Source organism: Thalassophryne amazonica, chromosome 9, assembly GCF_902500255.1.
Source record: "Thalassophryne amazonica chromosome 9, fThaAma1.1, whole genome shotgun sequence".
Taxonomy (NCBI): Eukaryota; Metazoa; Chordata; class Actinopteri; order Batrachoidiformes; family Batrachoididae; genus Thalassophryne; species Thalassophryne amazonica.
Genome location: NC_047111.1, coordinates 97,171,611 through 97,198,818, shown reverse-complemented (window position 1 = coordinate 97,198,818; position 27,208 = coordinate 97,171,611). Strand labels below are relative to the sequence as shown.

General features: G+C 41.0%; 1 protein-coding gene across 3 annotated transcripts in view; it reads right to left on the bottom strand.

Annotated features, from left to right (window-relative positions):
• Positions 1-27,208, bottom strand: part of LOC117517688 (vasodilator-stimulated phosphoprotein-like) — an 82,991-nt gene that overhangs the window by 14,647 nt on the left and 41,136 nt on the right. For all 3 annotated transcript variants that reach the window (XM_034178803.1, XM_034178804.1, XM_034178805.1), the window contains exon 2: positions 223-394. In XM_034178803.1, coding sequence (XP_034034694.1) covers positions 223-394 — 172 coding nt within the window. The remainder of the gene's footprint in view (positions 1-222; positions 395-27,208) is intronic.

Sequence of the window (27,208 nt, the reverse complement as noted above, 5' to 3'; positions counted from 1 at the left end):
GTTAGTAACCATGGCATGGGCAACTTACACATCTGTGATGGCACCATCAGTGCTGAAAGGTACCTCCTGGTTTTGGAGCAACACACGCTGCCATCCAAGCTCTGCTTATTTTAGCAAGACAATGCCAAGCCACATTCTGCAAAATTCTGTTACAACAGTGTGGCTTCGTAGTAAAAGAGTCCGGGAACTAGACTGGCCTGTGTGCCGATATGTTAATTGTACCTGCTGGTCCGCCTGCATTTTGCGTCCCACCACTCTGAAGGTGTTGGTCGCAGGGTTGTGATAGATCTGGACGCGGCTGAAAGCCGGAGTGTCAGAACACGATGGCACCCATCGCTTGGCTGCGTCATTGTACAGCATGACTGTCGCCCTCACCTGGCAGATACTGGACTCACTGTCGGGAGAGGAAAAGGTCAAGGTCATGAACATTCCAGCCTTCAGTGGTCTTATGCGCAGTTGGGAACAATACCTTAATTTCAGTTTGAAATTCAAAACATTACACCAAATTTAACAATGATTTAATAGTAAAAATCAATTAGTTTTCAAATCATACCAACTGATCAAAGCAAAAGCAACCTCTGTCACAGATGGACAACGCTGAACCTTTCTGTCTCGTGCACTATTTATATGCAAGTGTGAACTAGTTTCAGTCTACTTGTTGCTGAAAGGTCTTTTGAGATGAAACCTCTATTTCCTGCACCACCGTTCTTATTCTGACCACTTCCTCTGCTCAGTGCGACGCTGTCTCATATGGACTGTCTGAGTTCACCTGTCACTATTGTTCACATCTTCATTTTAGTGTTTGAATTTTCTTTGAAAATAAATTCAGCATTAGCATAGACAACCCCAAGTCAGAGAAAGTTGATATGGAAAATGCAAATTAAAAAAATAAAAAATAAAATAACAACAAAAATAAGACAAATACACAGTGATCTGTACATTTACTTTGACTTCTGTTTCACTGCAGACTGTATGAACTCAAGTGATTTCTGATCAACTTTATTTTATTTGTTAATATACATCTGCATTTAAGAACTGCAACACATTCCAAATAGAGCACTGCGCTCATAGTGCGCAAACCTCCGCCATGTTTTCAATTCCACAAATTTTTACCTTGGAAAAAATTTTCAAGGTCAAAATTCTGAAGTGGGTTTTCATAAGCTAAATTAGATGTGATCAAATGTCAAGAGTATGTATTTAGTTCATGCACTTGAATCAAAGTTTTTTTTGTGGTGTTGCCAGTTTTTTTTTTTTCACTTTTTTCAGTTCCTAAATGGTTTTCAGATAATTTTCACAGAACACTGGTTATCTGGGGGGGGGTTAGGTGGGTTGGAATCTTTAAAAACAAACTGTCCAAAGGTATGTGTGCAGGTATGACTGTGTTTGTTTGTTAATATGTGTCCCTGCCACAGACTGGGGTCCTGTGCTGGGATAGGCTCCAGCCACCCCCCACACACACACACACACACACACACATTTCTTGCACATGGTTGTCGGTATTGTCAGGTTTATTAGAATCTATAGTTCTCTGCTTAAATTTAACAACACTTTTAGCAATCTGGGTGCATGCAATATTTATGCATGTGATGTATGAAGAAAAATGACTTTCCACAGAAAACCAAGGTCTCAAAAAACATTAATAAAAATAGAAGGGCAGGGAAGCCTTTTAAGTGAGGTATGTCTGATTAGTCCTACATAGCGGAACCATCTACACTGATTTGGGGTCTCTAGGCCCCATTGTATAGAAGCTATTTAAGAAAGAGTTTAATTCAGACAGTAAATTTACTGACGGCCCCTAGGTTGCCTGCAATCAACACTGGAGGAAAGCGACGAATATCCAATTATCCGAATGTCCAACGACCAACTAACTTCACCGTGGTACAAATTTATGTGCAATTTGCAACACACAAGTAAGGTCCATCCTTACCTCCTATCTGAGCAAGCACAATGGGCAGTGTTGATGGCCCCTTCACACATAACACGATTGAGGCCGAATGGCACATGAAGTAGAATACGAATGCCACTCGTGAAAACTCGGAGCTGCTCTCGAACCGTCTCGTACAGCAGGCGCTACATCCATTCAGGCACAGCACATGCACTATTTGTGTGTCACTAGCACTGGAAACCCATTGAATGGCAGGCAAGATAAGGTGGCACTGCCATCTGATCGTGCTCCGCGGCATGTCAAATGCAGGTCAGGCAAATCATGCTGTGGCCGAGGGGCTGCACGAATCTTCGGCCATGTCGAACCCTGTCCGAATGGCACAACAGTGGCCGATGACAGCGAATGGCGTGTGAATGCCCATTACGAACCCACTCTAGCCCAGAATCCCCCCCCCGATCAACACAAATGGCATGCGAGTGTGTCGTTTCCCTTCCCCCAGCACATGAATGGTGTGTGTGTGTGTCATTGTCCCCCCTCCCCGCCCCCCACACCATGATCCAACATCCAGTGCCTCCAGTCATTCCAGACACCTCAGCCAGGCTGCCCCATGTGAATATATGCGTCTGATCATGTGAATGGCCGGCGAGCCAAATGTCACGTCCATCACATGAGTTATAGTCCACATGACACAGTGTCCTTCGGCATGCTGCACGCTGGACAGCTGAACACACGGAACTGACTGATGTGTTCATGATATTTCAATTTAATTTTTTTCCATTTTTAATTTAATTTCATTTATATAGCGCCAAATCACAACAGAGTTGCCTCAAGCACTTCACACAAGTAAGATCTAACCTTACCAACCCCCAGAGTAACAGTGGTAAGGAAAACTCCCTCTGTGGAAGAAACCTCAAGCAAACCAGACTCAAAGGGGTGACCCTCTGCTTGGGCCATGCTACAGACATAAATTACAGAACAATTCACAAAATAAATATATCAGGAAATGCTGTTGGTGCACACGGACCGGGTCTCCAGCACAAATACACCTCCCATCTCTGGATGGAGCTGCACCTTAACAGAGAGAAAAACAGAATCAGTCATCAGAAAGACAAGAAGTACTGTATAAATTGGCCAGCATTAAACAACAAGCAAAACAGAAGAAATACTAAGGTGATCGCCAGCCACTACCCCTAAGCTTCACTAAAAGACCCAGAATTTAGGTAAAGTTGAGGCCGTGGCACGCTCCATTTCCTAATAAAATGAATTAAAAGAGTAAAAAGCATAAAACAAAATGATACCAGTATGCTGGCCATACGAAAAGGAAAATAAGTGAGTCTTAAGTCTGGACTTGAAAGTCTCCACAGAATCTGACTGTTTAATTGACACAGGGGGATCATCCCACAGAACAGGGGCACGATAAGGGAAAGCTCTATGACCTGCAGAGAACGCCAAGCCCGGTCCGGCATGTAAGGTTTAATTAGGTCAGCTAGATAGGGAGGTGCAAGTCCATGAACAATTTTATAGACTAATAGCAGAACTTTAAAATCACTTGGACAGGAAGCCAGTGAAGGGATGCCAAAATGGGTGTAATGTGGTCTAACTTTCTGCTTCGTGTCAAAAGTGAATGTGATATGAGCACATCCACTTATTCATGTCAGTTCATTAATTCCTTGTTTACATCCATGGCCATGGTTCATGAACATGAAGGAAAAGAAGGACGATAATTATTGTATTGTCTGCTCTTTATAACAGGAACTAAATATTTTAACAGACAAAATGAAATCCATTTGTTTCGTCATTTCCAACACAGACCGTCAAGTCATCAGGCATCAATTACACATCATTACCAGTAAAAACAGTATAGTCATGGTTCTTAGCATGTTCTGTGCTCTCTTATTATTTTGTCCTTGCACATTTTCCTCATTTTATGTATATTTGTCCAACATGTAATTGCTGCTGCTGCTGTGTGAGTGTGATGTGGTATCACACCTCTCACGTGGTCGCCCTGTGTTTGTGCACGTGCACGAGTGTGTACGAAACCATTGTCGTGGGATCATACACGGCTGTCTGACTGTCTGTCCATCCCGACAGCGGCTGAAATTTTTTCGAGGTTCGCCAGTTCGGTTTTGTTCAGCCTTCTTCATCCAGTTTCTTCCTCTTTTGCCCAACTTCGTGTTATGTGTGAAGGGGCCATAAGGAAAGACAAGCATTTTTGATTGTAGGAAGAAACCTCAGGCAGACCAGACTCGGTGGGGTGACCATATAACTCTGCATGATGTCACCTTTAGGTTTTCTATAGAGACCCAGAAGAACTGAAGAGATTGCTGCCCTGGGTGTTGCCCATGTTTCCAGTACTTGCTGTGCCTACGTCATGGCCAACTCATGAATGGATATAGAAGTGAAGCTTGGTTGAGAGCGTGCATTATCCCGACCAAAACGAATGATTCTTGAACATGCCCCCATCTTCACATCTGAACACAAGTTAAGGTAACAGGCTAACCTCAGTTTGGGTGTTTATTAAATCATATTTTGGGGAGGTGAGCAGTGATTCATGCTTTTTTTTTGGTGTTGGCATTAAAAATTATGACCCGCTTATTTCCCCAGAAATTGTGGATCACCCGGACTTAAAATCAAGTGACACCTCTTTCCAAACGTTGTAATGCAGACAACAAACTACAAGTATAAACAGAGGGAGTTCACTGATGTGCGATGTAAGTTTGGTTGCACTACAAGCAATAAATAAGAATTCAGAGGTTTCATTCAAATTTATTGGAATAAAAAAATCCCAACTTTGCAGTGGACCCGCTGTTTCTGAATCAGAAGCAGCAGGTCTATGATCAACCTAGAGAAATGATAATTTTCCAGATACACACCCTTGAAAACAATTTAATGGCCTAACTGTAGCATTATTTTTTTCATGCAGCAGCGTAACGGGCCGTTACTCTGTTATAATGGTAGCAAGAACTATGCAAAAGCTCGATGTGCATCAGCAGCGTGAACGCTCTGAAGAGACGCATGAAGAAGACTGCTGAATTGACAGCTGTCCAGATGACACTCAGAGACACCCCCACAAGGAGGATAAGCCACAGAAGGTCATTGATGAAAGGGCTGGGTGTTTGCAGAGTGTTGTTCATTGATGGAAAGTTGACTGGAAGAGGAAAGTGTGGTCAAAAAAGACGCACAAGCAACAGGGATGACAACAGCCTTGAAAAGATCATCACACAAAGCCGATTAAATGGTAAATGGACTGCATTTATATAGCGCTTTTCCATCTGTATCAGACGCTCAAAGCACTTTACAATAATGCCTCACATTCACCAGACAGACTGAGACTGCAGGCAGATCATCAAAAGACATGGCGCACAGACATCTCCAGGAAATTGGCATTCCTCGTGCCAAGCCACTCCTAAACCAGAGACAATGTCAGAAGCACCAGAACTGTCTTAAGGAGAAAAAGAACTGGAGAAGTCCAGACTCCTTCATTTGCATTTCATTTGGACATCAAGGTGCCAGAGTCTGGAGGAAGATTGAAGAGGCACAGAATCTAAGTTGCTTGAAGTCCAGTGTAAAGTTTCCACAGTCAGTGATGATTTGGGGAACCATATGATCTCTTGGTGTTGGTCCATTGTGTTTTATCAAGTCCAAAGTCAATGCAGCCATCTACCAGGAGATTTTACAGGACTGCATGCTTCCATTTACCGACAAGCTTTATGGAGATGCTGAACTCCTTTTTCAGCAGGACCTGCCACCTGTTCATAGTACCAAAACTACTAGTAACTGGTTTGCTGACCATATTATTACTGTACTTGATTGGAAGCACAGTCAATACCCATAGATTTTCTATGGGCTATTGTCAAGAGCAAGGGTGGGCAACTTGTTCCAGAAAGGGCCAAGAGGGTGCAGGTTTTCTTTGCAGCCACTGACTCCACCAGGTGATTTCACTGATTAATATCACTTTGAGCAGATGGAATCAGTTAATCAGTGAAATCAACTGGTGGAGTCAGTGGCTGCAAAGAAAACCTGCACCCTCTTGGCCCTTTCTGGAACAAGTTGCCCACCCCTGGTCAAGAGGTAAAAGAGAGGCATCAGACCAACAATGCAGACAAGCTGAAGGTCATTATCAAAGCAACCTGGGCTTCCAGAGCATCTAAGCAGTTCCATAGGCTGATTGCCTCCATGCCACACTGCACTGATGCAGTAAGTCATGCAAAAGAAGCCAAAACCATATATCAAGTACATAAAAGAATATACCTTTCAGAAGCTCAACATTTTCTGTTATAAACAACTTTTCTCTGGATTGAGCTTATGAAATATTGCAATAATACTTTAGACTATTTCTTGTAGCTGGAAACGTCATCAAATTGAAATTATAAAAAAATGCTCAAAGCATTTTAGTATAAGAGGTGTGAGCGGCAAATAAAAAAAAAAAAAGATGTCTGAGATACTGAATTGGCTTGAAGCACTTTGGTGCTGTGTTGCCACAGTTACTTTGAAAAGTTACTTCATTAGTTACTTTTTACAGTTACTTCATTAGTTACTTTTTACAGTTACTTCATTAGCAGCTGGAGACAACTTGTCGGCAGTTGCTGAATGTAAATAATAAAGTAACTAGTAATTGAACTTGGCTATTTTAAGATAGAGTACTCAGAAAAGTAACTATATGTTACTTGGCTGATTAGTTACTTTGCTGATTACTCAGTCTTAAGAGTAACCAAGTTAGATTACTAGTTATCTAATGAGTTACATATTATTTACAAGTTGTCGGCAGCTGCTAATAAAGTAACTGCATAAAGCTGCTAATTAAGTAATTGTATAAAGTAACTAAAAAGTAACTAATAACATAACTTTTTAAAGTAACTGTGGCAACACTGCTTTGGGGCACATAACTCAAAAATGTTTGGGAAGCACTGACACCTCCTGATTTCTTCTCCAAGTGCTGACATTAATTACAGGCTGATTAAAAACACATTTCATTTTAAAATGAGCTCAATATGGATTTAATTGAAAATAACATAAAACTAACTGAACAACTAATTCAATTAAAAAAGATGAATATTTCAATGAAATCTGGGAAAGCTGGAGTGGAAGCTGCTGTATGACTCATAAAGCAGCTTCCACGCCACTTTCCTGTGTTGGGCTGGAAGCTGCTTTATGACTCATAAAGCTCACAGTGTCACTCTTACATCACACAGCCCTCTTTGTTGTCACAGAGGACAAAAACCCTCATTAGGAGCCTGAGCCTCATTAGAAGCCTCAGTTCAGCAAGTTATTGTTCCACAGCAGTGAGCAGAGAAACACCTGACTTCATTCTGACACATTCAACAAATCATCAGTAAATCCATCAACCTAAAGGACTCAGATAATCAACAAAATGGTAAGTTTTTCTCATGATTCTCCTTTTTGTTCATACTGGTTTATCAGAGTGTCTGTGCTTCATAATCACTGTTTTTTTTCTTTCTGTTTTTCCACAGCATCAGGAAGAGAGTTGACTGAGGTAGAGGAAGCTAACGAGATGATGCTCCAGCTGACACAGTGTTTGGAGCAGAGCTATGAGGAGCTCAGGAACATGAAGAAGATGTATTCAGAGCAGGGAAAGATCGACAAGGAAGCTCTGCTGAAAGAAAAAGCACAAGTGAAGGAACTCAGATATGAGCTGGAAGACACTGAGAGTCATTTCATCCAGGAGCTGAATGATACAAAGTATGAATATAAAAAAATGTTGGATGCCAAGGACAAATGTCTGAAAATGAAAGAACAAAGCCACCAGGAACAGATGAAGGACAAACATGATTATTTCCAAATAAACCTGGCAGCCCAGAAGGAGCAGTTTAAAAAAGAGCTGCAAGACACCAAACATCACTACATCCAAGAACTTAAAGACACAAAATTTGAAAATACAAAAATGCTAGAGGCCAGAGAGAAATGTCTGCAAATGAAAGAACAGAACCACCAGGACCAGATCAAGGACAAAGACAATTATCTCCGAAAAGAGCTGGCAGCTCAGAAGGAGCAGTTTAAAAAAGACCTGCTGGCCCAAGAGAAGAAACACAAAAAGGAGCTTGAAGCCACGATCAAAGATTTCCAGCATAAGCTGGAAGACTGTGAGGAGATATTTAAAAAGAAGCTGGAGGACAAGGAAGAAGCTGTCAAAAAGCACCTTGAAACCTTGAAGACTCCAAAGGACAATTACCATCCATATGTGATGGCAGGAATGTTTCTTTCTGTTGGGTTGGTCTCAACAAAACTCCTCACCACAAAGTCCTGAACAGATCTCCAAAATCAAGAGACAATCATTCAGTCCAGGATGGAGATGAACAGCACAATGAGGACAAAAATATTTTATGTGGATTTTTGTTGTCTTCTTTGTCTGGAAATCTGGGACACTTCCATTAGCATGGAAACACTCTGTTGGTGTCCCAATTGGAAAACCAAGGAAAGATAAATGTGAAGTTCATAGTTATAGACAAATTACATTGACATCTGACTTATGTAAAATAATTCTGCGCATGGTCACTGATAGGCTAACCTACATAGTAGAAATCAGTCCTGATCAGAGTTGCTTTGTCAATGGGAGGACGACCATTGATCCAGTGCTCTGCTTGGAGGATTTTATTAGGAAAGCTCAAGCTAATAAAGAACTGGTAGGCACAGACTTTTTTATATTGAAAAGGCATATAACATTTTGAATGATATGATATGAGAATGTTTCTGTGTAGGCTCTCAGTTGTCCAGGTGGTTTCCATAGTAGAGAAGCTTGAATCTTCGACTGGACTGGGTTGCTTGCTTGATGCGAGGATGTTTCGCTTCAAATCGCAGAAGCTTCCTCAGCTAAAATTCTTGCTCTGGTAGTCTGACTTCTGTCTTGACTCTTGTAGAGAAGAAAATACAGAAGCCAACAAAAGCTGGAGTTTTTTAAACCTAACCAGACCCCTCCTACCAAGAGGCCGACTAGTGACTAAACAATGACCTGAGTACCCCATTGTAAACAGGGGACTGGGGGTCTGAGGGGGGTCTGAGACATGCTTTGTCCCCTGTTTACAATGGGGTACTCAGGTCAAAGCAGTTTCAGTCTTTTGTTCATGGTAATGAGTCATTCACGTCATCAGGAGAGTCGTCAAGAGAGCCATTAGGAGAGGCTTCCGTCCCATCATTAGGAGGGACAGCTGCCTTGTCATTAGGAGGGTGCTAACTAGAGCACAATAGGTGCTAATTAGAGCTATTGTTTAGTCACTAGCCTATAGCAGTCTGCCTCTCGGTAGGAGAGGTCTGGTTAGGTTTAAAAAACTCCAGCTTTTGTTGGTTTCTGTATTTTCTTCTCTACAAGAGTCAAGACAGAAGTCAGACTACCAGAGCAAGAATTTTAGCTGAAGAAGCTTCTGCAATTTGAAGCGAAACGTCCTCGCGTCAAGCAAGCAACCCAGTCCAGTCGAAGATTCAAGCTTCTCTACTATGATATGAGAAGGTTTAACTGGATTATGGATTTTTTTTGAAGAACAGAAACACTGAAGCCCACTTGAGGATTGATCCAATAGACAATGGAGTTCCACAAGGGAGTGTGCGCAGTTCCTTACTGTTTAACATCATGATTAATGGTATTTTCTCAGAGGTAGAAGTTCATCTTGGAAGGTCTTTGTCTGCAGATGATGGTGCATTGTGAATTAAGGGTCAAAATCCTGCAATTTATTGGGGAAAAAGCTTCAGGTGGTTGTCAGCACAGTGGAGAGATGGGGGACTAGCATGAAGTCTCTGAAGCAAATCTATACTGCCACAACAAGATCTGCCTTATGCATGTATTGTATACGAGAGGCTGACATTTTTTGGGGAATCCCACGGGTCACGGGATACCCGTGGGATTCCCACGGGATGGGAGTCAACTTTGCTATTTATCACGTGATTGGGACGGTACGGGATTAAAAGTTCACGGGAGCAGACTGGAGCGGGACCCAAGGTTTTAGGCAGCGAGCTGTCCTGCCGTCATTTGGGTGGTAAATTTTCGAAAAAGACGCCGAAAAATAGCAGGCGGCTTTGCTTAAAGCTGTCTAAAATTAGGACTGGGTTCGATCGCTGCAGCCGTCTGTGTGTGTGTGTGTTAGAGGTGGGCGGATCGATCCTAATATCGATAATATCGATACCAACGCTGGTATTGATACTGAACAATCCTCATGTAAAAAGATGGATACTCAAGCTTTTTTGTGTCCTGCACGCACTGACTGCTGCGCACGCAGATTCATCAAAGTCTACTCTCTGTCTGTAAGAGCAGCCCTGCGCTGTGTCACACAACACAGAGCAGTGCACCCTCCCCTCTCTGATCTTTTGTTGTTGTGCCGTCACGTGGCTCAGCGGCGCCAGCCAACAGCCATGCAGGGAGGCTCAGCCTGGCCCGCCCACTCAGTTGTGTTGAGTGATATTTATTAAACAAAAATGTTGATTGTGATAATAAAGTATTTTGTTGTCAAGTACGATGTTTGGCGAAATTCTATCCTAGGTCTTTTGGATCCTTTGGAAGCGTAAATATGAAAAAGTATCAGTATTGGTATCGGTATCGATATCGGCGATACTGGGCCTGTATTTACTAGGTATCGGATCAATACCAAATTTCCCGGTATTGCCCATCTCTAGTGTGTGTGAGTTGGCTCACTGTGAGGAGGGAGAGGGGAGGGGGTGGGGGAGGAGCGCGCTGAGCACAGAGTGAAAAGCAACACAAAACTGTGGTGCTGCCTTTATTACACCCTGGACTGATCTGTCGGTAGGTCCTGTTCACACCATGTGCGTGTGTCAGTGACAGTTAAGTGATCAAGCTACAGATATCTACTAAAAGTGGTCACACTGTTAGCATCAATAACTAAATAAGATGATAATTTAATTTACCCCAAATACAGCAGCATAGATGTCTGAGATAATCCAAATGGACCTTTCACCACACAAGACATAATATGTACACATATGTTGCGGACATGACGAGTGAAGCTCTTCAGCATCTCACCATGTTATTTAGGTCTGAAGAACCTAAATGACATGATTTTTCTGAGTAAATGATGCAACTCCACATTACATGGAGAAATGTGGTAGGGGTGGGAAACCGGAAATGGAACAACAACAACAAAAAAACTCCCCAGTGGAGAAAAAGCCACAAACTTGACAACATTGTCGTAAAAAGCCGTAAAACGCCACAAACCGATGGTAGACGAAGTCTCAAACCGGAAATGGCATGACATCATTCAATCCACCGACATCAATAGCCATTTTTTTCTTAACGATTCCCTTATCAGTCCTTCAGAGCAGCCGCTGTTTTTGAGGGTGTTTGTCGGGAAAATGATCATTTCTCTACGATGATTACAGACCCTGCAGCGGTCTGCAATCAATCGCTTCTGCAGTGGCTGTTCTTGAACCAACGAAGCAGTGCTCCGATCCACTGCTTCGTTGGTTCATTGCTTCACTGCTTTTCAGAAGCAGCAAATCCACTTCTTAACCCCTCTCAAAGCCACTTAAAAATGCCAATCATGAGTCACTTTTGTGTGGATTAAAGTCACTAACTGGGACTCTTGTCTTGTTGCAGGCAAGAAACAAGAATCGTCCTCTGTTCCGTTGGCACAGCTTCAAATGCTGCACTGCTCTCTGCTGAGTAAAGTTAGAGTCCGCCCGGAATTAATAACATCAAAGCGAATCACCGTTTTAAATCAAAACACACCTCTTTCCAAATGTTGCAATACAAACAATAAACTACAATAAACTAAAACGTGATTTTCCTCCCAAAATGAGACGTCCTGCATTCTTTATGAATTACATGATGCTGACGTGCAGCACAGCTGGCTGAGCTCAGCTCAGAGGTTTGGAGTTACATTCATGCCATTAATGTCTGAAAGGAAATGTTTTTGACAAAAAGTACAGATTTTGTTTAATTCTATTTATGTCCAGAGATCAAGGATCCAGTGACCAATTTCATATTTCGCTATTTACTGACTCAATAAAATGTTATTAACATAGAAAACCTGTAAAGCTTACTTTTAGTACACAGAAAATTCACAAGAGGTATTGATAAGGGAATCGATAAGGAATGTGATCGATAAGCGGAATCAATAATGGGATCAATATCGATAAAATCTTATCAATACCCATCCCTAGACCTAAATGACATGGTGAGATGCTGAAGAGCTTTGCTCATTCATGTCTGTGACTAGCACTGCTACCACAGTCTCTTATACAAAGAGACTGGTAGCATGTTTTTGAAAACATGGCTGTGATTGGTCCATCTGATACGTCGGCCACTATTGGCTATCACGCCATGCTCTGTGATTGGCTGTGGCATAACTGCCAAAAATGTAAGTTGGTTCCACTCCTCCAGAGACTGTGGTACCAGTGCTACGTTGTAAACAAAGTATCAAGACTGGTAAACGGGTGTGACAGGATGCAAATGCTGGACTCGGACTCAAGGCTTAGTAGGCAAAAGCAGTTTACTTGGGCAAAAAACAGGGTCTGGTACACGGGTAGGCAAAAGAGGATCTTAAATACACCCAAGTGATGAGGTGTAGACTGGGAGCAAGTGTGCGTGGAACTCACCAGAATGAGGGTGTGGCCAGGGAGAGTGAAATGCCCACCACCAAAAGACAGGAGACACAAACAAGAGAGACATGGACAGTAAAACCCAAGCAGGGAAAAACCCCGACAAGAGAATAAGACTACACAGAAGCAAACATAGCAAAAGCACGAAAACAAAACCAGGCAGAACCTCACATCCTGACACAAAGGCTGCAGCCAATCAGAGAGCGGCATTGCTCAGCCAATCAGCAAAATGTCAGAATCCTGACTAAAAGTCACATTACCAAATAACCCGATACCGACTCCTTTGCATTGGCTGAAGGAGTGGAACCAACTTAGTCTGCGACATATACATACTACCACACTCATTTTGCACTCATCATAAGGTTAGGATACAGTGCCCTCCCAAAGTATTGGAACACTTGGTATTTCACACATATTATGTTAGAAAGATTAAAAAAGAAAATAAGATTATGAAATCAAACCTTCACTGTCTTATGATAGAATCACTACAATGACCGCTCCAAGATGGCGGCCACATTTCTTGCGCCCCAGGAACCAATGCAGCGTCTACTCCTCTTCATAATGTCTATGTTCGTCTACCGTCAGTTTGTGGCTTTTTCTCCACTGGGACTGAATTTTTGTGCCATTTCCGGTTTGTGCCTCCGTCTACCATAGAGCGAGTTTCGCGGTGCTTCGTTCATATTATTACAGATCTTTTTAAAAAAAATAATAAAAAAAAAACTTTTCAAAGTTCAAAAGACACCACCATCATGTTTTGTTCTGTAATTACCCTGCGTGTCAACGGATTTCCTTCAAACCTGTTTGAAACACTACTTTGATAAATATCTAGAGGTGATTAGATTTTGGAGTAATTTGGTCAAAAGTCCAAGGTCAAGATCAAGGAAAAATGTAATCAGAAAAACATGCATTTTTTTGTATAACTCAACAACCAAGAAATTTAGATACATAATTTAAAAGCATGCATTGATCAGCAAAATATTTATGATGTATTGGTATGAATGACTTCAAACTGAAGTCACCCAGAAGTCATATGACAAAGTCATACTCAGTCAAAACACCAGTATATTTACTTGTACATTTGTATCCTCTGATGCTTCCCATTTATTACTAAATAACACAGAACACCATTCGAAAGTTTCTCTTTAAATATGATTGTTTTTCCTCCCACCTCCTGCTCTGTTTTTCTTTTCTTTGCCGATAGTGTCCACAGAACACTGTCATATCAATATTATACCATTTCAGGTGACTGGTGATGATATGTGCAGGCAGAGTGTGTGTACGGACAAGTGTAGCACCACTGTCCAGTGTGTTTGCTCGTGGGACGGGTCTTACTTGTGTATGGCGCTTTGAGGTAACATTCACGACACCACATAACCGCTTTGGCTCCTGGATGGCAACCGCCCAGGCAGACAGTTGGTCCATGCAACTTGCATGTCTTTGGAAGTGGGAGAAAAATGGAGCACCCCGAGGGAACCCACCCAAACATGGGGAGAACCTGGTCCCACCTATTCCTCACAGAAAGGGCCAGGTGGGAAGCAAACCTAGGACCTTCTCGCTGTGAGGCAATAGTGCTAACTAATAAGCCACCATGCTGCCCATCGTCATATTTCAAAATTGTAAAATACATTTCCGTCGAACAAAATGTATATGGTTGAATGTTTGCATGAAAGCACGTTTGACATTTTTATGTGTATCATCCAGTGCAGTTGCTTTTCTGCATCACTATGACATAATACCTCAAAACCACAGCAGCCACCACCCTTATGTGGTTTTCATTCATTCATTTTCTATGCCTGCTTACTCCAGTCAAGAGTCACAGTGGGGCTGGAGCCTATCTTAGCGGTCAGAGGTCAAGAGGCAGGGTACACCCTAGACAGCACTCAGGCACACGCTTCTGGTCAATTTAAAGTTTCCAAATCACCATGTCTGCATGTCTTTGGAAGCGGAAGGAAGCCGGAACACCTGGAGGGAACCCACGTGAAAACTCCATGTTGAAAGGACCAGACAGGAAGCGATCCCAGGGCCGTTTTGCTGTGAGGCAACAGTGCTAACCAGTAAGGCACCACACCACCCTTATGTGGTTTCCAGATGGGTAAATGATTTTACACTAGCTGGAGTGCAAATTCAGCCAACAATCCCAGAGCACTTTGGTTAGAGGGCAAACTGTTGATCGTAGATCGATTTACCGATCGATCTACGTTCCGATCCTCACCTATGGTCATGAGATTTGGCTCATGACTGAAAGAACAAGATCGCGAGTATAAGCGGCCGAGATGAGTTTCCTCGGCAGGGTGGCTGGGCGCTCCCTTAGAGATAGGGTGAGGAGCTCGTTCACTTGGGAGGAGCTCAGAGTCGAGCCGCTGCTCCTCCACGTCGAAAGGAGCCAGTTGAGGTGGCTTGGGCATCTTTTCCGGATGCCCCCTGGACATCTCGCTGGAGAGGTGTTCCGGACACGTCCCGTTGGAAGGAGGCCCCGGGGAAGACCCAGGACACGCTGGAGGGACTACGTCTCTCGGCTGGCTTGGGAATGCCTCGGGGTTCCCCCGGAGGAGCCGGGGGAGGTGTGTGTGGATCGGGAGGTCTGGGCGGCTTTGCTTGAGCTGCTGCCCCTGCGACCCGACTCCGGATAAAGCGGAAGAAAATGGATGGATGGATGGATGGATGGCAAACTGTTCTACCCCTCTGCACAATTTGGCATGGACATTTAAAGAACACGTTTTTGGCCAACATGGGGCCCCATATTTGATATAGTGTATCCAGGAAACTTGATGACAAATAAATGGGTTACAAAGTTTGGGGGGGTCAAACTGCTTTCCATGTGGCATAGTAGAGAAGCTTGAATCTTCGACTGGACTGGGTTGCTTGACGCGAGGACATTTCGCTTCAAATCGCAGAAGCTTCCTCAGCTAAAATTCTTGCTCTGGTGGTCTGACTTCTGTCTTGACTCTTGTAGAGAAGAATAATCAAGAAGTCACAAAAGCTGGAGTTTTAAACCTAACCAAACCCCTCCTACCGAGAGGCAGACTGCTATAGGCTGGTGACTAAACAATAGCTCTAATTAGCACCTATTGTGCTCTAGTTAGCACCCTCCTAATGACAGGGCAGCTGTCCCTCTCCTGATGGCTCCCTTGACGACTCTGCTGATGACGTGAATGACTCATTACCATGAACAAAAGACTGAAACTGCTTTGACCTGAGCACCCCATTGTAAACAGGGGATAAAGCGTGTCTCAGACCCCCTCCCCGGTTAAGGCTAGGTTTCAAACGTTTCACAAAGAATGCCTCCTTGACTCCTCTCTCAAACCATTTCTTCTCTCTGGCTAATATTTTAACTTCCTTGTCCTCAAACGTGTGGTTAGTGTCTTTAAGGTGGAGATGAACTGCAGACTGAGGTCCACTGGCGCCCTCTCTGCGGTGCTGGTATAGCCTTTTGTGTAAAGGTTGCTTAGTCTCACCTATGTAGTGTTTGTTACAGTTTTCCTGACATCTGATAGAATACACTACATTGCTCTGTTTGTAACTAGGGATCCTGTCCTTAGGGTGAACTAATTTCTGTCTCAAGGTGTTAACCGGTTTAAAGTAAACTGGGATTTTGTGCTGTCTGAAGATCCTCTGTAGTTTTTCCCCTACTCCTGCTAAATAAGGGAGAGACACTCCTCTTCTTCTTGTCTCCTGTCTCCTGTCTATCTGGTCTCTTTGTTCTCTGGGACTTCTGCACTTTGTCCAGGGACCATTGTGGGTACCCACATACTGTGAGGGCTTTCCAGACAAGTTGTTGTTCTTTAGCCCTTCCCTCTGCAGTTGTGGGCACCTGTAGGGCTCTGTGTTGAAGCGTCCTGATCACCCCGAGCTTGTGTTCAAGGGGGTGGTTTGAGCCAAAGAGCAGATATTGGTCAGTGTGAGTTGGTTTTCTGTAAACCCCTGTCTGGAGCTGCCTGTTCTCTCCAATCGTAACATCACAGTCCAAGAAGGCTAAATGGTTGTTTCTGGCATCCTCACGTGTGAACTTGATATTGGTGTCCACCGAGTTGATGTGTTCTGTAAAGTCCTCAACCTCCTGTTGCTTGATTTTAACCCATGTGTCATCAACATATCTGAACCAGTGACTGGGAGAGATGCCCGTGAAAGACGTCAAGGCTGTCTTCTCCACTCGCTCCATGTACAGATTGGCCACAATGGGGGATACTGGAGACCCCATTGCACAGCCATGAATCTGCCTGTAGTAATTCCCCCTAAACAGGAAATACGTGGTGTTAAGACAGATCTCCATCTCAAACTTCCATGTGGCATGCTTTGGTTTTGAAATAGCCAGATTCCAGAGTACTCCTGTTCGCTTTGTCTGATCACTGTAATTAATCAAACAACATAAATCATTTTGACGCAGAAATAAAGCTATGATCGCTTTAGTATGTGCCACCTTTCGCTTTCCACAGCAATATGCCATCTTAACATATCTGGTGGGTGTCTAGAGGTTTTTTTTAGAACAAAATCTGATTTGAAGATTATAACTGCCGAAGCAAATTAATGCACCAGCAACTTGCACAAGCTCATAGACTGGAGCCTAAAACCTACATTGTTAGTTTGCAATTCGCTCATAACACTGCTCATAATGGAGGTGTAGAGAAAAAAAAGGTTCCATTAATTTGGCAGGTTTTCAGACCACTTCCTGTCTGGGGTACTTTCCTTTCAGCGTAGAGTCGAAGTCTGGCTGCTATTTTTTTCTGCTGTTTAGTCTTGGGCTGCTACTCCAATAGTTAATGATAAACATTTTGAATCTAGAAAAAGTTATTTACATATTACAGAAAATTATTATAGCTCAAATTCTCCAAATGCCATTTGTAAGAACTTTTCAGGTTCAGGTGAAATGAAACGCGATGTTAATTCATAATGTCAACATCATGCATCATTTATGCATTAATTGGCACAGTCACACTGGAGTTATGCCACTGAACTGGAGTGAAATAGCAAAATGCTAGAGAGTGCATTATTAATGTGTTAGTTCTCTTTTTGACAATATAATTTCATGCCATGTGCAATGCCATTCTTTACAAGCTATGCATAAGCATTCCTCAGCTAGGTATATGCTGGTGCTATGGCAGAGTTACACTATGTGGATACCCACACACCCACACACACCCACCCACCCCCCCCTGCACACACACACACACACACACACACACACACACACACACACACACACACACACACACACACACACACACACACACACACACACATATATATATAATATGTATATGTACCCACACATTTTGTTACGTTACAGCCTTATTCCAAAATTCATTGTTTCCCTCTACACACAATACCCCATAATAGCAATGTGAAAAAGCTTCTTTTTTATATCTTTGCAAATTTATTAAAAATAATAATAAAACAACAATAATGAAGAAATCACATGTACATGAGTACTCACACCCTTTGCCATGAAGCTTAAAATTGAGCTCAGGTCCATCCTGTTTCCACTGATCATCCTTGAGATGTTTCTACAGTTTAACTGGAGTCCACCTGGGGTAAATTGTGTTGATTGGACATGATTTAGAAAGGCACACACCTGTCTACATATAAGGTCCCACAGTTGACAGTGCATGTGAGAGCACACACCTTTGTTAGCTGATGTCAACAAAGTTTGTCAGAAGGTTTTGTGTATGTTCAGAACTTAAGGGGAGTTTAGATGGAGATCTTTCGTACACGCAGCATTTCTGGACAGGAACACGTGGAAAACGGTATGTTGACAGTCAGACTGGATGTTCCACTGTTTTCATAAAGAGGCTGACTGGAAAATTATGTTGTTTTGTTGTTTTTTTTTTTATCTTGGTAAGTAGGGACACCATCAAAGGAATTATTTAACTGGAGAGTCAACTGTATGGAAGCATATTGCATTCACTGGATAAAAAAATTAGGCCGCTGATCTCGTAATTACGAGAAGAGATCTCGTAGTTACGAGTTCAGGATTTCATAATTATAAGTTTTTTGTAATTGCTTCAGTACAATAGGCTTCTGTACTTCTAATCCCTCAGTAAAGACAAGCGTGAGAATTCCCAAGTCATAATTGAAAATCGGCCAATTTGTAACCAGCGACATTGCATTGTGATCGTACACCACGCACACACAAAGTATGGATTTTCCCCTAAGATGTTCCTGGATGAATGAAACACCTCCAGCAAGGTGTGGCATGGGGCACCCAGACTGGCATGTGCCCGGCTGGGAGTGAGCCCCTTTTCTTCCCTCAGTGGTCAGTGGGGCTGTGTGAGTGAAAGCTGGAAGTTTGGAGGGCAGCAAGACATGTTATTTTGGTGAGATGCCCCATGCTTCTCCCTGGACATTCATCCTGGAGCACATTAGGGAAAATCCACACTTTGTGTTTGATTAGAGTGTGTTATCATCGGCTAACCTCAGTCCGCTTCTTTACTGAGGGATATATATATATATATATATATATATATATATATATATATATATATTTAAAACAATTAAGACACCCAATCATTTCTCGTAATTACAAGATCCTGATCTCGTAATTATGAGAGTACACCTGGATTTAAACAGGTAGGAACTATTTTGAAGCTTCAGTTAATGCCAGAATTTTCTGTTTTAATATAAACTGTGCAAAATGTGTCAGTGAAGTAAATTATTGTCTGCATGGTTAACATTGAAAACTGACAGTGCTTGTCATGTCACTTTTTTTTTTTACCTACCGCCTACGAAGTTGGGCGGAGGCTGTGCTTTTGTCCCTGTTTGTTTGTTTGTTTGTGAAGAGCCTGAAACCCAAAGGGTTTTTTTTTTTATTACAGAGGATTTATATCCTGATAGGCAAGAACTGATTAAATTTTCAACATCATAGGTCAAATGTCAAAGTCAGTCAGAAAAAATCTTGGAAAATTAGTAAAATTCCTATTCTTTAACAATGACTGAATTTTCAAAAATTCACAACTCTGTCAAAAAAGATTGAATTTCTTTCATACTTGAAAGCGTTACATAGGATGGTATCCTTTATTGACTGACAAAGGTTGATCACCATTTAAATTTAACATTGAAAATCCCATGGGAATGTCTGATTATATCTTAATCAGACATTCCCCCATCACTCTCATATCACTCAACACCTCACTCTCAGAGTGAGGTGTTGACTGGCACCCATTACTGCCTGACAAAATTTGATTCAGATATGATACGGATTGTGGATTTTGTGGACATTTGAATTTAATATTGAAAAACATATTTGGTGTACATTTTGCATTATATGGCAATCAAAAGTGTCTCAGTCATGCTCGTGTTTCTGTTATGGATTCACCTACACCACCAAAATTGGATGGAGGTTCTAGTTTTATGGCTGTTTGTCTGTCTTCCAGTTATCACATGGAACCAAGTGCCAAAAAGCAATGACAAATTGTGCATTGCAGAGATAACCAATGGTCTGTGAAAATTATCTGAAAAAGAATTCCGAAATTGAATATATATATCTCGGCCGCTATATCTCCTCACTCGGGAGGAGCTCGGAGTTGAGCCGCTGCTCCTCCACGTCGAAAGGAGTCAGTTGAGGTGGCTCGGGCATCTTTTCCGGATGCCCCCTGGACGCCTCGCTGGAGAGGTGTTCCGGGCACGTCCCACTGGGAGGAGGCCCCGGGGAAGACCCAGGACATGCTGGAGGGACTACATCTCTCGGCTGGCTTGGGAACGCCTTGGGGTTCCCCCAGAGGAGGTCTGGGCGGCTTTGCTTGAGCTGCTGCCCCCGCGACCCAATGTGGAAAAAGTTTTAGATCTTTGAGTTCATCTCATACAAAATGGGAGCAAAACCAAAAGTGTTGCGTTTATATTTTTGTTGAGTATATATATAAATCCCTTGATGACACCACAAAAAACTATGATTCCAGTGCATGGACTAAATACATACTCCTGACATTTGATCACAATTTAGCTTATGAAAAGCCACTTCTAACAGGACTTTGACCTTGAAAATTATTTCAAGATAAAATTTTGTGGAATTGGAAACTAGTGTTTATGGAGGTTTGCGCTCTACGAGTGCGGTGCTGTCGTTTTTTTTTTGCTGCATAAACGAAAAAGTGCCACACAGAAAGTTGGTTAAATGCCCACCCAAGTTTAAATTATTTTTTAATTAAAATTTATGAAACGGCCACCTAAAACAAATTCATTCCTTGACCCCCAGCATATTGTAAAAACCAAAAAACAATGGGCCTCTTCACCAATATCTTCTTAAGACTTTTCTTAGATTCCTTCTTAAGCTGTCCATAAGAAGGTTCTTTCTTACATTGTAAGAAAACTCTACATCAGAGTCATTAACATGTTCTTAAACCACAGAATTGGTCGCAGCTGTGCTCTTAAGTTAATGAATCCCATCTCCTGCTGAAGTGAAAGTGCATCCCTGGTGAGCCTAATTAACATATTATTAGCATAAGTAACAGCCCATTAATGCCCATATAAGGGCATGGAACTACAGTGCCATGGCCAGATGCAGATTTCATAAAGAGGAAACAAAATTCCAAAAGCAAAAAGAAACTCAATATCAGCACTGCAGGCAAAGAGGAAAAAAGAACTGCGACAGTTCAGAGGAAGAGGTAATGCTGCATAATTCTAATTCAGAATTAATTTTATTATGCAAAAAAAGAAAGCATACAAATTTGTATATATTGACACATCATAAAAAAGAAAAATGGAAAAAGATACATTAAAACCTAGTGGTGTTACAACAATCCAAATCATAATTTCGCTTAAAAGCATCCATACTAGGTGAGGAAACCACATACCAAGGCAAACTATTCCACAACATAGTCGCTCTATTGCTGAAAAACTGTTTTCCTTATATTCATTCTCGACCTTTCAACCTCAAGGCTCAGCCCATGGCCTCTAAGATCTGCATATCTTCTCATTTCAAAGAAAATTTTATTACTTTCATGTCCATGTGAGATTTTGTACATTTCAATTAAATCACCTCTAGTGCGTCTATCTTCTACAGTAGTTAGAGTCTGGCAAGTCTATCCATATAGGACATATATTGCAACTTGGGTACCAACTTAATGCAGGAAATCAGGGAAAAAGAAATGGTTTGATTTAAAATCAGACACCAAAAAACCATCTTAAAATCCTGACGGGAGATGCAGCGGACTGGAGGGGGAACAGCAGACATCCAAAAAACTGTCCGAGTTGTACCAGCACATCGGGGCTATCATCGAGGAGACAGCACTCTAGGGTAGGTTATGGGAAAAATCTAAATCATCACTCATCTTCAACCGCTTATCTGGGATTGGGTCACGGGGGCAACAGCTCCAGCAGAGGACCCCAGACTTTCCTTTCCTGGGCCACATTGACCACCTCTGACTGGGGGGATCCCAAGGCATTCAAGACCAGTGTGGAGATAAAATCTCTCCACCATGTCCTGGGTCTTCCCCGGGGTGTCCTCCCAGATTGACTTGCCTGGAACACCTCCCTAGGGAGGCATCCATTAGGCATCCTTACCAGATACCCGAACCACCTCAGCTGGCTCCTTTCAATGTAAAGGAGCAGAAGCTCTACTCCGAGCTCCCCACTGATGACCGAACATCTCACCTTATCTCAAAGGGAGACACCAGCCACCCTCCTAAGGAAGCCCCATTTTGGCTGCTTGTACTTGCGATCTAGTTCCTTTGGCTCATGACCCAACCCTCATGACCACAGGTGAGAGTAAGAATAAATGAACATTGACCAGTAGATGGAGAGCTATGCCTTTTGGCTCAGCTCTCATTTTGTCACAACAGTACGGTAGAGCGAATTCAATACCGCCCCTGCTGCGCCGATTCTCCAGCTAATGTCACACTCTACTGTCGCCTCACTCGCGAACAAGACCCGGAGGTACTTGAACTCCTTCACTTGGGGGCAAGACCACATTGCCTACCCAGAGTAGGCAATCCATCGGTTTCTTGCTGAGAACCATGGCCTCAGATTTAGAGGTGCTGATCCTCATCCCATTCGTGTAACATTCATCTGCGAACCGATCCAGTGAGTGTTGGAGGTCACATGCTGATGAAGCCAACAGGACCACATCATCGGCAAAAAGCAGTGATGAGACCCTGAGCCCACCAAAGTGGAAACCCTCCTCCCCCCGACTATGCCTCGATATCCTGTAAATGAATATCACAAACAGGATTGGTGACAAGGTGCAGCCCTAGTGGAGGCCAACCCACACCGGAAACGAGTCTGACTTACTGCCCTGCACAGCTCTTGATAAATCATTTTATATTCAATTTTCCGCCACCCTACGTTTTAGAAGTAGCATCGGCTGAGTCTGGATACAGACCTGGGCCCTGAAGCAACACTTCCATCCTCTCCCTGTGCGGCTGCTACTCCACTTTTGATTAATGTTGAATGAATGAGTTTATTCGGCACACATACATACTTAAAAAGTCTCATAGAACAAAAAACTCATAAACATTTTCTCTGTTTTGTGTTGCCGAAAGGGTATAGGCAGAAACAAACGCTTATGAACACCCACCCCTTTTATCATTAAGATATATATAGATATCTATATCTATATATATCTATATCTATATATATATATATATATATATATATATATATATATATTCAGCCGTCTGCTCTGTGTCAGCCTGAGACCCGTCAGGTCTCAGAAGCTAAGCAGAGCAGGATCTGGTTAGTACTTGGATGGGAGACCTCTTTGGAACACCGGCGACTGTGTGTGTTTATCCAGGTAACACTGTAGTTGAATGAATGAATGAAATGAATGAATGAATGAATGAATGAATGAATGAATGAATGAATGAAAACTGTTTATTTCGAACATTTGATACAACAACAATTACAAGATAGATCAGTAAAGACAACAACAAAAAAGTTCCTACTGTGTACCCAACATGTCCGAAAAGGGGTAGGGTGAAGCATCAGCTTATTTATCCCTACCCCTTCTTCCCCACAACCAGTAATACCCTTTGCCACATATACACATAGATTCCTACACACCTAAACCGATATCAATATATATATATACATATATATACACATACACATACATATATACATACACACATCAACATACATACACATATACATACACATATATACACATATACATATATACACATATATATACACATACACATATATACACATATATATATATACACAAACATAAATATACACCTACACATACCTACTTACATACAAAATACTATATATTTACAAGCCGAAGCAAAAAACAAAAACACCCTAACCCTCATTACCTTTCCTCCTCCCTATACCCAGAAAAAACCATATTTTTGTACCGCTGTTTGAACTGGTTCATGCTTGGACATTGCTTGAGCCCCACTCCCAATCTGTTCCACATCCTCACCCCACAGACAGAAATACAGAAACCTTTTAATGTTGTTCGTGCCCACTGATGCTTTAAATTAAATTTCCCCCTCAGACTGTAATCCCCTGATCTGTTAAAAAACATATTTTTAATATTTGCTGGAAGTAAATTGTTTATTGCTTTATACACAATTTGTACTGTTTGAAAATGAACCAAGTCTGTGAATTTTAAGAATTTGGATTGTAAAAATAGTGGATTTGTATGATCTCTATAGCCAGTATTATGAATAATTCTTATAGCTCTTTTCTGCATTACTGATAGTGATTGTGTTGTACCTTTATAAGTATTACCCCATACCTCTGCACAGTACTGTAAATATGGTAAAACCAGTGAGCAGTAAAGAATGTGAGTTGTGGTCCAGAATATGTTTCGCTTTGTTTAGAACTGAAATGCTTCTTGACAGTTTACTTTGTACATGTTTTATATGAGTCTTCCAGTTTATCTTATCATCTATTATCACCCCCAGAAACTTATTTTCATGTACCCTTTCAATATCTACCCCCTCGACTTGTAACTGAACCTGTATGTCTGTATTACAATAGCCAAATAACATGTATTTTGTTTTACTTAAGTTTAATGATAATTTGTTTCTGTCAAACCATATTTTCAATTTTCCCATTTCTATACTGATCCTCCTCAGTAACTCCTGCAAATCCCCCCCTGAACAAAAAATGCTTGTGTCATCTGCAAATAATACTAATTTTAATATTTTGGAAACATTGACAATATCATTTATATAAATTAGAAACAGTTTTGGACCCAATACTGACCCCTGTGGGACGCCACAAGCATTGTCCAAGCATGATGATGTATATTCCCCCAACTTCACAAACTGTTTTCTGTTACTTAAGTAGCTTCTCACCCAGTGCAACACCAACCCCCTAATCCCATACTGTTCAAGTTTATTGATTAATATGTCATGATTAATTGTATCAAAAGCCTTTTTAAGGTCTATAAATATTCCAACTGAATGTAATTTGTGGTCTATGGCGTTTGTAATCTCCTCAACTGATTCTATTAATGCAAGTGATGTTGAACTATGTGCTCTGAATCCATATTGACTATCAGTAAGTAATTTATGTTTATTTATGAATTTGTCTAATCTATTATTGAATAACTTTTCTAATAATTTGGAAAATTGTGGAAGCAAAGAAACAGGTCTATAATTTGTGAAGTGGTGTCTATCCCCAGTCTTATACAGCGGCACAACCTTAGCTATTTTCATTTGATTGGGAAATTTACCGGTTTGAAATGATAAGTTACAGATGTATGTTAATGGTTCTACAATCCATTCAATGACCTGTTTTACCACCACCATATCAATTTCATTTAAATCAGTAGATGTTTTATATTTACAATTATTCACAATGTCTATAATTTCATTTCCATCCACTGCTGTGAGGAACATTGAACAGGGATTTCTTTCTATGAGATTATTATCCCAATCCTCAGGTTGGGAATCGGGAATTTTTTCTGCCAAGCTTGGTCCAATATTTACAAAAAAATTATTAAAACCGTTGACTACCTCATCCTTATTTTCCTTCTTGACATTATTATCAATGAAATACTGAGGGTAACTCTGTTTTTTATTACCATTTTTGATAATGCTATTTAATATATCCCATATTCCTTTAATATTGTTTTTGTTATTATATAATATGTTACTATAATATTCCTTCCTACATACCCGTATAATATTAGTTAATCTATTTTTGTATTTCTTATATCTATTTTCTGCCTCTTTAGTCTTTAGTTTTATGAATTCTCTATACAGTGTATTTTTCTTATTACATGCATTTCGTAACCCTTTCGTCATCCATGGTCGAGCTTGGATTTTTTGTTTCCTGTAGTCTTGTTTAATTGGACAATTTTTATCATATAATGATGTAAATATTTGTAAAAAAGTTTCATATGCACTATCAACATCACTTTCACTGTATACCTTTTCCCAGTTTTGCTCCTGTAAATCTTTCTTTAGTGTGTTCATGTTTTCCTCTGTCCGCACTCGCCTGTATTTTATTTTCTCCTCTGGCTGATTCCGCCGATGGTTTCTATTATAAACGATGAAAACTGGTAGATGATCACTAATGTCATTGATTAATAATCCACTCACAGTGTTATTCTCAATATCATTGCTGAATATATTATCAATTAAGGTAGCACTATGGGATGTAATTCTGCTTGGCCTGGTGATTTTTGGATATAAACTCATACTGTACATTATACTGATAAATTCATCTGTTATTTTATGCTTATTTGGATTGAGCAGATCAATATTTAAGTCACCACAAATGAACACAGTTTTTTGATTAGTTTTTGAGAACATTTTTCCCATACAGTCAGTGAATGTTTCAATACTAGATCCTGGTGCTCTATATATACAGCTGACTAATACATTTTTGCTTTTTTCTTCACATATTTCAATAGTTATACATTCTAATAAGTTATCAATCACAGTTGTCGTATTGTCTACTATTTTATAATCCATGTTCTTATCCACATACACAGCCACTCCTCCTCCACTCTTATTTTTTCTGTTTACACAATTAAATTCATATCCATCCAGTTCAAAATCCATTCCTTTATCTTCATTGATAAAGTTGCGTCAGGAAGGGCATCCGGCGTAAAACGTGTGCCAGTTACCAATGCGGATCTGGCTGTATCTGCTGTTGGGACCCCGAACAAACCCGGGAGCAGCCGAATGAACAACAACTATATATATACATACATATATATATATATATATATATATATATATATATATATATATATATATATATATATATATATATATATATATATACACTCATAACAACAAATACCAAAAAAGTAAAAAACAGATAATATAGATTAATCAGTGAATGTTAAAGGGCTGGTACACTGTAAAAACTGAAGTTCACCAGCTGCCTTGAAAATGTGAGTTGACTCACTTTAAAGATAAGTTTTGTTTCAACTCACAATTAGTGAAGACAATGGATTTTTTACAGTGCACATTTATTTTATTCTAAAAAAATACTGTGCACATTAATAAAACGTAATACAAAATAACGAACAGATCACAGACATATCACTGCAGTTTTGTATTTTAAAGACCTTCACATAAGCAGACAATGCAACCAATGTGACAACGTCGGCACTGAAATGTGCATAAGAGTACTCCGGAGTGTTCCTAGGGGATAGGAAAACATTAATGAATGCCACAATCTTTGTAGAAACTTCGTAAGCAGGACTTAGGAACAAATTTGTTCTTAAAAATGGTTCGTGAATGAGGCCCAATGAGTTTTCACAATGTTTTGTGATGATGTCAAGCCAGAGTTTTCTGCTTTAATATTAAACACTGTGCAAAATGTTTCAGTGGATTAAATTATTGTCCATGTGATTAACAC